At 37.5% G+C, this 12,300-nt stretch overlaps 2 protein-coding genes across 3 annotated transcripts in view; one reads left to right on the forward strand and one right to left on the reverse strand.

Annotated features, from left to right (window-relative positions):
- LOC106095038 (FMRFamide receptor) overlaps nt 1-12,300 on the forward strand; it is a 327,581-nt gene that overhangs the window by 200,821 nt on the left and 114,460 nt on the right. The window lies entirely within an intron of this gene.
- Nucleotides 784-1,345, reverse strand: LOC106093450 (protein PDF-like). The gene is made up of 2 exons (XM_013260503.2): nt 1,160-1,345; nt 784-1,101 (listed from the first exon to the last, which is right to left on the reverse strand). The coding sequence occupies exons 1-2, from the start codon at nt 1,268-1,270 to the stop codon at nt 925-927; spliced, it is 288 nt and encodes a 95-aa protein (XP_013115957.2). The 5' UTR covers nt 1,271-1,345; the 3' UTR covers nt 784-924.

Raw genomic sequence — 12,300 nt, forward strand, 5'->3', positions numbered from 1 at the left:
AAATTTGTAATGATTTTTTATACAGTGTCCTATTTTCAACAACCATGCGCATATAATAAACCTGTACTACGAAATATGATAACTAGTTCATATGTTCCTTATGTACTAGTTAAATTTTATTGTCAAATATCGAAAAAAAAAATCTAGCACTGATTTGGGATTATCCCAAATCCCAAAAATTGTGTACAAGTTTACCACCGACGTTAACGGCCTCTGATTCCCGTTTTTCCCAGGATATATGAAATTTCCAACTTCAAAAAGTGGGAAAGCTTATGTCAAAGCTTATATAACTGCGTTTTTTTTTTGCTATAATTGCCGCAATTTGCTAAATTTTGCATGAGGTGTATATTTTGCTACGTTACCAAATACCAAAATTTCACCCAAATCCAATCAGCTTTAGATACAGTTTCTAAACATATCTTCCGATATTCGCTTTTATGACTATAAAAGCGACAGTTGTAGTGTGATCTTCACATTTTAATTGAGCTATATTAAATGATGTGCGAAATGCCAATCGTCAATTTCTAGGGCGGTAACAGCCACAAATTTATTCCGAATCCTATTTGACTTAAATATGATGAAGTTCAAATGCAACTTCTGATATGCCCACATATTTGATTTGAAGGTGCAGTAATTTTGTATACTGAGCGATGAAGGGTATTTTACTTTAGTCGGCTCCGGCCTGCTTTAACTCTCTCTATTTGTTTAGTTGATAGAACTGCTAGAAATTAGCGCATTGCACTTTTGGTCTCCGATTTTGCATTAACTCAGAAGACGACAAAACATGATAACAAATATTTTATTAATACGCTCAATTGCTCAAATATTTTTGTAATATTACAATTTTTCATTTTTTTACTATTTTTTCATGGAATTGTTTCCAATTTAGAAGACTAGAGGATGTGCCATTTGTATTTTTCTTCATTACTTTCCGGCGTCGTTCATGTTCTTGGGCAAACTTAAGAGGGAATTTATCAATTCAGAATTTCGCTTTGGCATTGGAGCCATCCAAGAGTTGTCCACATAATAACGGCAAGGGTTATTCAAAACTTGAGAACTGCGTACTGAAGTAAGCCAATTATTGATCAATTCTCGGTTAAGCTATCGAAGGCAGAGGAATAAGCTTTAAACACTTTCGGTTAAAACATTTTCCAATTACCTGTTTTTCGAAAAATCTCTCATCTTCAGAGGTTGGTAAGGCCGTGGCTGCATCGCACAAGAACAATGACAACCACATTAGGACCAAAGATAAGTAGATGATATTTCCCATGGCGATGAATCGTTTGCTCAAATACTAGATTCGCGTTATTAACTTGTCGAAGCCAATCTGGAGACTGATGTGCTTGCAAAGAAGGACCAAGGAATTTATAGCACTCAATCGTCATGCGTCCCAGCGGGATATCTTGTGGTTACGTTCGATGGTGTCATTTGCAGGAATAAAATTTGTCGGTGCAAGCACTAAAATTTGAGTCAACATTTACCATAGACAAAGCTGGCGAAGCCAGTTATTGACATGACCCGTTTAAAGATTTTTTTATGGGAGATGTACATATGTATTTGTCGTTTCCATATCTTCCAGCGAGCATTCGATAAATATCCATGAATCTCGTTGCTTTATGCAATGTACGTAGGACAGATAGGAAATATTTATCGAAACCGAGAAGAGCGTCATGCCAATGGATGTGACATTTATCATTTGTAGTTTCTAGAAAATCTTACGAAGAGATGATTTAATTTGACTAAATGGTATTTGTATGATGTGTGCAATGCTGTGCTGTGCTGTGATACAATAGTTGTGTTTTTGTTAAAATTAGGCGACTAGTGTTTTGTCGACAGTAAGCGTGTTTTATTTGCTCAATGAGAGGATTTTTGGAGGAGGTTTTTGTTAAAATTAGGAGATTAGTTTTTTGTCATTGGTAAGGCTGTTTTATTTCTTCAATGAGAGGATTTTCTCGCTTGTTTTGTATCGAGAAAATTACATCTTCGGCCGTCCCTCCCCCAAACTCTCTCCCAAACTCATCAAATGAATTCAGCTAGTATTCATATAAAAGATGTATTCTTGCTAAAGTTTCACATTTATTATAGAAAATAAGTAAAATGGTACTTAATTTTGCCGGGCCGAATCTTATATACCCTCCACCGTGTATCGAATTTGTCAAGTTCTTTGGCCGGTATCTCTTTATAGACAAACAAAGGATAATGGATAATAATTGCTCAGTAATGAACCGATTGGGGCCATACTTGGTTTGGCTGTTGGAGACGAATGTGGAAATCGGATAGGAATTACTCCCTCTAGAGGCTCAAGAAGTATAATCGGAAGATCGGTTTATATGGAAGCTATATCAGGTTAGGAACCGATTTGAATCATACTTAGCAGAGTTGTCGGGAGTCAAAATAAAATACTTGGAGCAAAATTTCAGCCAAATCCGGTAATAATTGCGCCCTAACAACTGACCAGGACTAATAAGTAGTATTTATGGAAAATGTCTAGCACCTAGCTTTACTCCTTCGATAGTTAGAGTGCTTTCGACAGGCAGACTGCCGGACATGGCTAAATCGGCTAAGAATATCAAGCCGATCAAAGATATATATATGCTTTGTTGGGTCTCAGATCAATATTTCGATGTGTTACAAACAGAATGATGTAATGAGTATACGCCCATCATATGGTAGAGGGTATAATAATAAATATATATCCCAAAAATTGTGGAGTTTTTATGCCCTTCACCCCTACTGTGGTACAGGGTATTACATCTTGGTGAATTTGTTTGTAACACCTTGAAGGAAGGAGATAGACCCATTGATAAGTATACCGATCGACTCAGAATCACTTTCTAATTCGATTTAGCTATGTCCGTCTGTCTGTCCATGTTAATTTGTGTACATAGGACAGTTCGCGATTTTCATCCGATTCACAAGCAAAGCCGTCTTCAAATCTGGCACAAGCATTTTCTTGTGCCTAGAGACGAAGCCTATTGAAAAAAAAAACTGTTCATATTTGGAACCGATGTATATGTTCGTCCGATTTGGGTTAAAATTGCAATTATATCGTCATTTGTAAACCGATTCTCACGAAATTTTGCACGAGGGGTTCTCTTATAAGTGTCGACATTAGTGAATTTCATAGAAATCGGCTCAGATTTAGATATAGTTCCCATATATATGTTCGTCCGATTTGGATTAGTATTGCAATAATTTTTGTCATTTGCTAACCGATTCACACTGAAATTGGAACAAGGGATTCGGCTAGGACTCCCGGTATTGCTATTGAATTTGGGTGCTATATCTATTCAGATTTAGATAAAGCACCCATATATATTTTCGTCCGATTTTGAGTAATACTCAATACTTTAGTCATTTGTTTAAAGATCTTCACAAAATTTGGCACGAAGGTTTCTCTTATAACACTTTTGATGACTGATGAATTTCATAGGAATTTGTTTAGTTTTAGATATATCTCATATGGATATGGATCTTCCGATTTTCACTTTCAAGGCCATTGCTAACCCATTTATCAATCGATCTTCTCAAAAAGTTCCACAACGATTTACACTAGGCTACTACTATATATACGGATTTTGATCGAAATTCTACATATCAAATTTTTATGCAAACATTAAATTCGACAACCTAGCCTGCTATTCAATGTGGTGTAGGGTATCCAAAGATCGGCTTCGCCCGACTTTAGTCCGTCCTTACTTGTTTCTTACATACACATGTTATACACAAGTATTCTTGATTGCCATGACATATACTTTTTTCTTTCTTTGTCTATTATATTTGAATTATTTCTGGTGGCAGGATTGTCTTGATGTAGACAATTTGCCGTAAATATGTTTAAATAAATTTAGATATTTTTTGAAGTTTTAGACAATTTAAAACATAACACTTAGGGAAATCATTATTATTGCGTTTGCAAATCGCAAATCGCACAGGTTACAAAATAAATTTTGTAACCTGTTTTAAAAATGTTGGGATGACGGCAGAAATGAGTGTTTTGTTTTTTGGTTTTGCTAAGCACTCAAACAGACCGAGAAAGCGATCCGGGGCACGACGAAGGAGACAGAGGAGTATGAACCGGCAGCGTAATCGGGCGAAAGTGCAGAATGCTGGAAAAGATAGAACTGACAATCACAATCACTTCTACGGAAACACTTCTACGGAAGCTAGAAAGAGATTCTGACTTCCTGAAGAGCATAACACTGCTAAAATGCTGAAGAAGAAAATGAGCTTCCCGCCTTCAAGTACTCTGGGAAACCCAAGCCAGCCATCCCGCAATGGGGACTCCAGACAGTATCCTGCGGAGGTAGACAAAGTCGAAAAAGGAACAAAGGAAGCGCACGGCCCCTGAGTCTTCATGGCGGACTGTGACTTACAAAAGGAGGCCACAGCCTTTACTGATGGGGAAGACGATCGCTGAGAATGGTAAGAAGCCGCCCTTATACGCCAGAGTGGCAAGGAATCACAACAGAGATGAGCGAGAGACCGAACATAGCCTAACAAACAGGAACCCGACGACGGACCCATCACCGACTCCAAGATTCGGAAGACTAGGATAGGTAAAGATCCTTATATTGAAACGTTAAGCAGCGGAGCGACAGGAGTCTCAATGCAGCCTAACGAACAGGGAGTCGACGATGGTACTATCACCTACTCCCATGAAGCCTATTTACTTAAGATTGGGGAGACTAAGATAGGCAAAGATCGTAGTATTGAAACATTACAGGGACTGGAAACTCTATACAGCCTAACAAACAGGGACCCGACAATGGAACCGTTACCGACTTTATGAATATTCACAAGACTAGGATAGGCAAGGAGGACAAATGATTGAGGTAATCCAGATAAACCTTCACCGAAACGCGACTGCTACACAAGATTCATATTGCCTTAATTCAGGAGCCATGGACGACCCAGAACAAAGTTTCTGGACTGAACCATATCAACTACCAATTATTCTATGTTTAGATTGTCGAAGTGTAGAAGACATTGATGAAAATATCAAAAGGATGACGACTGCACTGGTGATGTCATTGGAAGATAGTTGTCCTCTTCGAGAAAGGAAATCAACCCAAGAAAACCACTGGATGGCCGTTGAGATTCGCAATATTGGGTAAAAGGTCCGCAGACTTTACAACAGAGCATGTCGCAAAACAGCAGAGGTTTACTGGCATGTGTACTACACAAGGCTCAAGGAATACAATACGATTACCAGGGTGGCCAAACGTGCCTTCTGGGAGAGAGAGCAGAGACAACGGAGCACATGTTGAGGCTTTTGATGAAAACATACGACGGGACTGACGGAGACACCGGAACCTTGGAATAAGGAGGTTGATAGAAGACCTATCATAACGGAATTTATGGTCAAGATAGCAGTGGGGAGCTTCAAACCATTTGAGTCATCCGCACCTGATGGAATATTTGTGGCGTTACTACAGAAGGAGGCAGACTCTCTCTTGCATCATCTGGCCCCTATTTTCACAGAGTGCCTAGGACTTGCATATACTCCGAAAGCCTGGAAGGAGACAAGGGTGGTATTTATACCTAAGCTCGGCAAGACAAGTTATGCGACATCTAAGGCCTACAGACTTATGAGCCTTACGTCCTTTCTACTCAAAACCATGCGACGTATTGTGGGTACCATGGACATCAAGAATCTGCTCAAATACAAACAGCATGCCTAGGGCAAGGGAAAGCCGGTGGGAAGTACCAAAACGTACACACTGGAGGTATGCATTGACATCGAGGGGGTGTTTAGTAACGTGTGAACCGACACACCATAGAACAGCACTGGGTGGCACCGGTCCTTGGAGATTAGATAAACCATATGCTAAGGAACAGATGTATTAATTGTGGGTCCCATGACGTAAACATAAGAGAGAAAGTGGCACAAGGCAAGCCACAGGGGGGCATTTAATCGCCACTTCTATGGGTGACCACCATAAATGACGTATTACGGATGCTGAATGAGGTGGAATTGAAACCCGTCTACTACACAGACGATGATATAATACTTCTAAGGTATAAGGATCTGAACCAGCTATAAAGAAGGGCCGAATGGGTCTTGCATATGGCATATAACTGGGCTAGACTCAGAGGTCTCAATGTTAACGCAGGGAAGACTGAAATATACCTGTTCACGAGGAAGGCCAATACAACGAAGTAAACATGTTGTCTTGACCTAGGCGGAGCGATGAGAACCATTCCAACTAGGGCAATGGAGACTATTCGAGATATCCGACCCATTGACATACAGATTAAGTGTGAGGCAGGCATTGCGGCTATAAGACTTAAGGCGATGGGAGAATGGAAAGAGGATAGGAGTAGGTCATATCATCGGGGTATAATCGAGGCGACGATGTGAAATCTGAATGGAATGGAAGAGGTTTCCGATCGAATGGTTGAGACAAGTGCGAGGTACTGCTGCCAGCGGCACAGTCCTGGATTGACGGAACCCTAGTATTGTCATCTGAGAAATCACTTTACACGGATGGATCGAAGTCAGAGGACAAAGTGGGCCTGGAGTTCTACATTGAGAACCCAGGGACTGAGATCTGTTTAGACTGCCTGACCATTATAGGGTCCTGCAGGCGGAGAACAGGGCGATCAGGGAATGCGTGAGGTGGTGTGGTGTTAACGCGAGGACGACGAGTGTGAACATCTTTACGGAAAGTTAACAGCCATGAGGGCAATAACAACTAGGACGGTCAGATCGCGAACAGTGTTAGAATGTAAAAGGAGATTAACACCTTCTCTGAGGATGGCACAATCCATAGAGGATTTATTTACATTTCTGGCCTAATAAGGGTTAGGTTAGGTTTAAGTGGCAGGCTTTTTTACATAACATTAATTTAATTAATTTATTTCATAATTAATTTAAATACATTTCAAAGTTAACTAAAAGGTAGGAAAAATTAAAAAAAAAATAAAAGATTTTTTTTCAATAAAGAAGTATTACTACTGCAAGAAGTCGTTATGCAAAATTTCAACCATATCGGATAAGAATTGCTCCTTCTAGAGGCTCAATAATTTAATCAATTTTGTGCACCCTTTTTGAGTACCATGGTACGTATGGCTCATAGGTGATATGCATTAACATATATGACTCATACGCTCTGCTGAACAGCATATATGAAGTTTTGTTACATAAAGGGCTGCACAAGCAGAATTGAATGAACCCTTGACAGCTGTGGCAGCATGTCATTGCCCTGTTAGGCCGTACACATAAACTAACAGACTACAGAGCATCACAATTGCATACTACACTCATAAATACATGTAGCCAAGCGCTAAAGCGGCATGGCATGCATTAACAGCGACAGGTAGGCCACGATCACATCAGATAGACAAAAACAAAATAGCTGGCCGTCAAGCGTAATTTGTTGCCATGGGCTATTTCATACACGAGTGAGCTCTACAACAATTTTATTACCATATAATAATAAAATTGACTGGTAAAAAATCCTGAGTGAAATTTCTGTAAACCCTTTCAGTGTACAGTACCATTTCCTGTTACTGTATGTCATAAGCCTAAAATCCAATTTCTCGATAAATGGTGATATAGTGCTATAGAATTTTTTTTTTTTATAGTAAAAACTTAGGGACGGATAAAATTTTAATATTTTTTTTAGTTTTTTCAACAACTTAAAAAAAAAATGTAGAAAAAGATTCGAAATTTTTTTTTAAAGAAAATTAAAAAGTACTACGTCACAACGCAGTAAACAGCAAATATACGAAATATAATCAAAATTGAACAATGGATTTTAATGGGTTACACTTTTTTATATGAAATAAGTTAAACAGAGGTTAACTCTGAGCATGTTCAAGAATATAATTACAATACTAAAAAACTACTACCATTTTTTAAATACGTGGCTAGTTGCAATGGATGAAAAACTCTCACACAATCTTCATCAATATGGATCATAATGTAGTACCATAAATACCGCAAAAATCTATAATTGCCTTTAAGAGCTAATTGCAGTACCATAAATCGTTAATTACAAAATAGGAATAAATATTTTGTGATGCTTTGACCCATTTTGTGAAATGTTTGTTTGACGCCATAATATAATAGGTACACAAATTTCTTTGGGGTTTTTATTTTCTCAAATATTTTCAAAATTGACACTGTTGTAAGCAATATCTAACAGCCCTTGAGTTTTTGCTGTCGTTGCGTTGATGATCGCAAATCATAGCAATGCATTTGCTTTCGACAGATGGCATCAATAGAGAAAAATGCGACATCTGCAGGCCTTTATTGTTCTCTAACTTGTGGCACCCCACTTTTTTCAAAATCGAAAATTGCTAACATTTTTCTTTTTCCGTGAAATTGGTAAAAATACCTCAAATTTTGTTTTTGGAAATTGTTAATGTCAGAGCTGAATTTTGTACTGATTGCCAACACACTATTCATAGACCGATCCTAATCTTCAAAAGTCTTCAAAGTGTGGTTGTCTTGTCGAAAATCTTAGTTTTATAGTGAAAGTTTCGGCGTATCAACTTCAGTATTTGGATGAAATTTTTTCATTTGCGCTCATTTTCGCTCTCAGACTAGTTTTAAGGTTTCAACAGGTTAATGTTTGTGTCGGTCTTTTAGTTTCAAATGACTTTTATTTCCATAAAATTTTACGCAAACACACTGAAAACATTAAGCAACTGCATTTGTTAAATATTTCAAAAACTATATAGTGACCAATTTTTACGAACATCCATCTATGTTTTGCTTAAATGATGTCGCTGATTTCTTCTTCGAACTTAAATTAAATCGATTGAAAACCCGTTTTTGATGGAAAAGATGTCTGGTAAAAATTGCATCCAACTATTGTCGTATATGCTTGAAATTTCCATCATGTTTTTATTTGTAGTAAAGTTTTCCTAATTACGTGGAGATAAAATAAAAAAGGTGGTAGAATAAAATCAGAAACACGAAGAGATTCCTACGTCATTGCACTTGTAAAGTTTTTTCCTTCTTTTCCCACTAATTGATGTCAAATGATCTAGTGCTAAACGTAAGTGTTATATAAAACTTGCTCTCATAGATACAAGCATTCCCATTATTTATGATAAAATGCTATGTCGACGCAGTCCTAGACAAGGGAGTGTGAGACGAATTCGCATGTAAGATTAGTGTAGCTATTGGTATCATAACAGGACACATAGGACTTAGAGATTACTTATGTAAAATCGGTGCGGCAAGCGATAGCATGTGTGGAGCATGCGGAGCGGACTAATATCTGCACCCTCTAACCTAACCTAACCCAATAGTGATATTTTTGTAGTTTTTCACAAAAGTAATCGTGAAAAACCTGGGTATTTCACTGTGAAATACCAACTTAATACCCACCTTTTTGTAAAGATGCCATTTTAACTCGTCGAATTTCATTAAAGGATTTCGTGCATAACAGAAAACCAACAAGTAAAAGCGTGCTAAGTTCGGCCAGGCCGAATCTTATATACCCTCCACCATGGATCGCATTTGTCGAGTTCTTTTCCCGGCATCTTTTCTTAGGCAAAAAAAAAAGGATATAAGAAAAGATTTGCTCTGCTATTAGAGCGATATCAAGATATGGTCCGGTTTGGATCACAAATAAAATATATGTTGGAGACCTGTGTAAAATGTCAGCCAATTCGAATAAGATTTGCGCCCTTTGGAGGCTCAGAAGTAAAATAGAGAGATCGATTTATATGGGAGCTGTATCGGGCTATAGACCGATTCAGACCATAATAAACACGTATGTTAATGGTCATGAGAGAATTCGTCGTACAAAATTTCAGGCAAATCGGATAATAATTGCCACCTCTAGAGGCTCAAGAAGTCAAGATCCCAGATCGGTTTATATGGCAACTATATTAGGTTATGAACCGACTTGTACTTTATTTAACATAGTTGTTGAAAGTAACAATACAAAACGTCTTGCGAAATTTCAGCCAAGTCGGATAGAAATTGCGCCCTCTAGAAGCTCAAGAAGTCAAGTCCCCAGATCTGTTTATATGACAGCTATATCAGGTTATGAACCGATTTGAACCGATGAGAACCACAGAACTCTCTTTGCGTACAGACGTGTTTTTAAAACGCTCCTCAAAAATAAATTATTTCAAATGTTTAAAAGTGTTTTTTAACTGACTAAGTTTAATTTTTGTTCATACTGTTTGCTTGGCAAATCACCGTCGTGTTATTTACAAAAAAGAATACAACACAGGCTTCAAATACAAATTCAAAACAAAACAAAACCACATATCAAAGTGCTAAACTAGAAAAAAGTGAAGAACTAAAACAACAACAACAACAATTAACCCTGAGAAACATTAAAGTTAACTCATCATGTCTGAAGTGCCATCAGTGAAAATAATATCTTCATCCAACAACAATATTTCTCCTGGAGAGTCTCTGTTGTTGGCGCCAAAACGAATGAGAGAGGGGATGAGCATAAGTGAGGAAAGTGTCAACAAAACTCCGCGGCTTTCAAATTATGACTCTCCACACCGAATGCTTATGTTAATCGATAAGAGATTTGAGAAGCAAACAGAGCTTTTAAAATCTCTTTTATCTGAAACTGAGTCGCGTCTCTTAGCTGTCATAGATAAGAGTATGGCCGACATCAAGTGCGAGATATCTAAATTAAATGAAAAATATGTGAAACTCAATGAAAGGGTTGACAAAGTAACAACAGTCGTGGACAAAATTGATGGTATGGAAAATACAATGACTGAAATGAAAAATCAAATTCAATTACTGAAAGCAAATCAGCAAAAATTTGAAAACAACCAAGTGGCTTGCGATCTGAGAATAAATGGCATACCTTCCGAAAATGGGGAGAACCTGTACCAAATTTTTGCAAATATTTGTGACACAATTAACATAGCGATCCCAACGATTAGAGCTATGTACCGTCTGGACAACGTTCGTAACCAGAATAACTCTTCAGACTCTGTAATTATGGTTCATTTAGCAACGCCATTTGACAAAAACTTTGTCTTAAAAAATATTGCGAGGTTTAGAAAATCAATTAATTCAAACCTGGTATTGAGTCATGCAGGTTTTGACTCTAATAAACCGTTCTATATAAATGAGAACCTGACAAACCATAATTACAAAATTTTTCAAAATGCACTGAAGCTTAAGCGACAAAAACATCTGGAGTCTGTTTTTTCGCTTCGTGGCCTTGTTTATGTAAGACGGCCTGGATCTGATTCCCCTACGCTTGTTGAAAACATAGAGCAACTTACCAATCTCTTTCGTGAAACACCTGAAAGACCAGTTGCTCATATTGAGTCCTGAAATATTTTGGTGTCATATTAAATTTAATATAATAATTTTAATTGTATGTTACTATATATTCGCTTTACTATGCCTTTTTCTATGTTATCATATATATGTTTTGCCTCTATTTAAATCGAATTTCCTTAATACAGCTCAGCACTTAAGTCAACTATTCATACTGTTAGCATTGCTTATGCGTATTACATATGTCAAGTGACACTTCTTGCGGTTCCAGAGATAATCTCAAATTGATGCTGAAGATTTTTAAGAACCAAATGCCTGGGCTTACAATTGTTCATATAAATGCACAAAGTTTGAACAATAAAATGGATGAATTTCGAGATACTTTTGTGAATTCTGCTATAGATGCCATATGTGTATCTGAAACTTGGTTTCGCCCGGATATATGCGATAATATATATACCTTACCAGGATATAACATATTTAGAGCCGATAGGCAAAGTCATGGTGGCGGTGTTGCTATATTTTTGAAATCTGGACTACATGCGACTGTTAAATGTATGTCATCACAAGGTGACAGCATTGAATACCTATTTCTAGAAATAAACTGTTATTCAAATGAGAAGATGCTGATTGGCTGTGTTTACAGGCCCCACAACAATATACCATATGACATGCTCCTATCTTGTATCGAAACAATCTCGTTTTCTTACAACAATATAGCTATAGCTGGTGACTTTAATAGCAATATATTGTCTGAATCTCTCAAGTAGCCACAAATTTAGGATTGACTTTTAATTCAACCCTAACGTGGACAAATCACATTAATGCAACAGTTGGCAAAGTACGTGGGATGCTGCGAAATTTATGGACTGTTCGCTTGTCAACTCCTTTTCACATCCGAATGTTACTTGCAAAAAGTTATTTAATTCCCACACTGTTATATGGATGCGAGATATTTGCGAATTGTGATGCAGACACCAGTAGAAAGCTTAATGTTGCTTACAATGATATTGCAAGATATGTGTTTAACAAAAGTCGACAAGCTCGTATATCACAATTTACATACCAAATAT

Source organism: Stomoxys calcitrans, chromosome 1 (genome assembly GCF_963082655.1).
Source record: "Stomoxys calcitrans chromosome 1, idStoCalc2.1, whole genome shotgun sequence".
NCBI lineage: Eukaryota > Metazoa > Arthropoda > Insecta > Diptera > Muscidae > Stomoxys > Stomoxys calcitrans.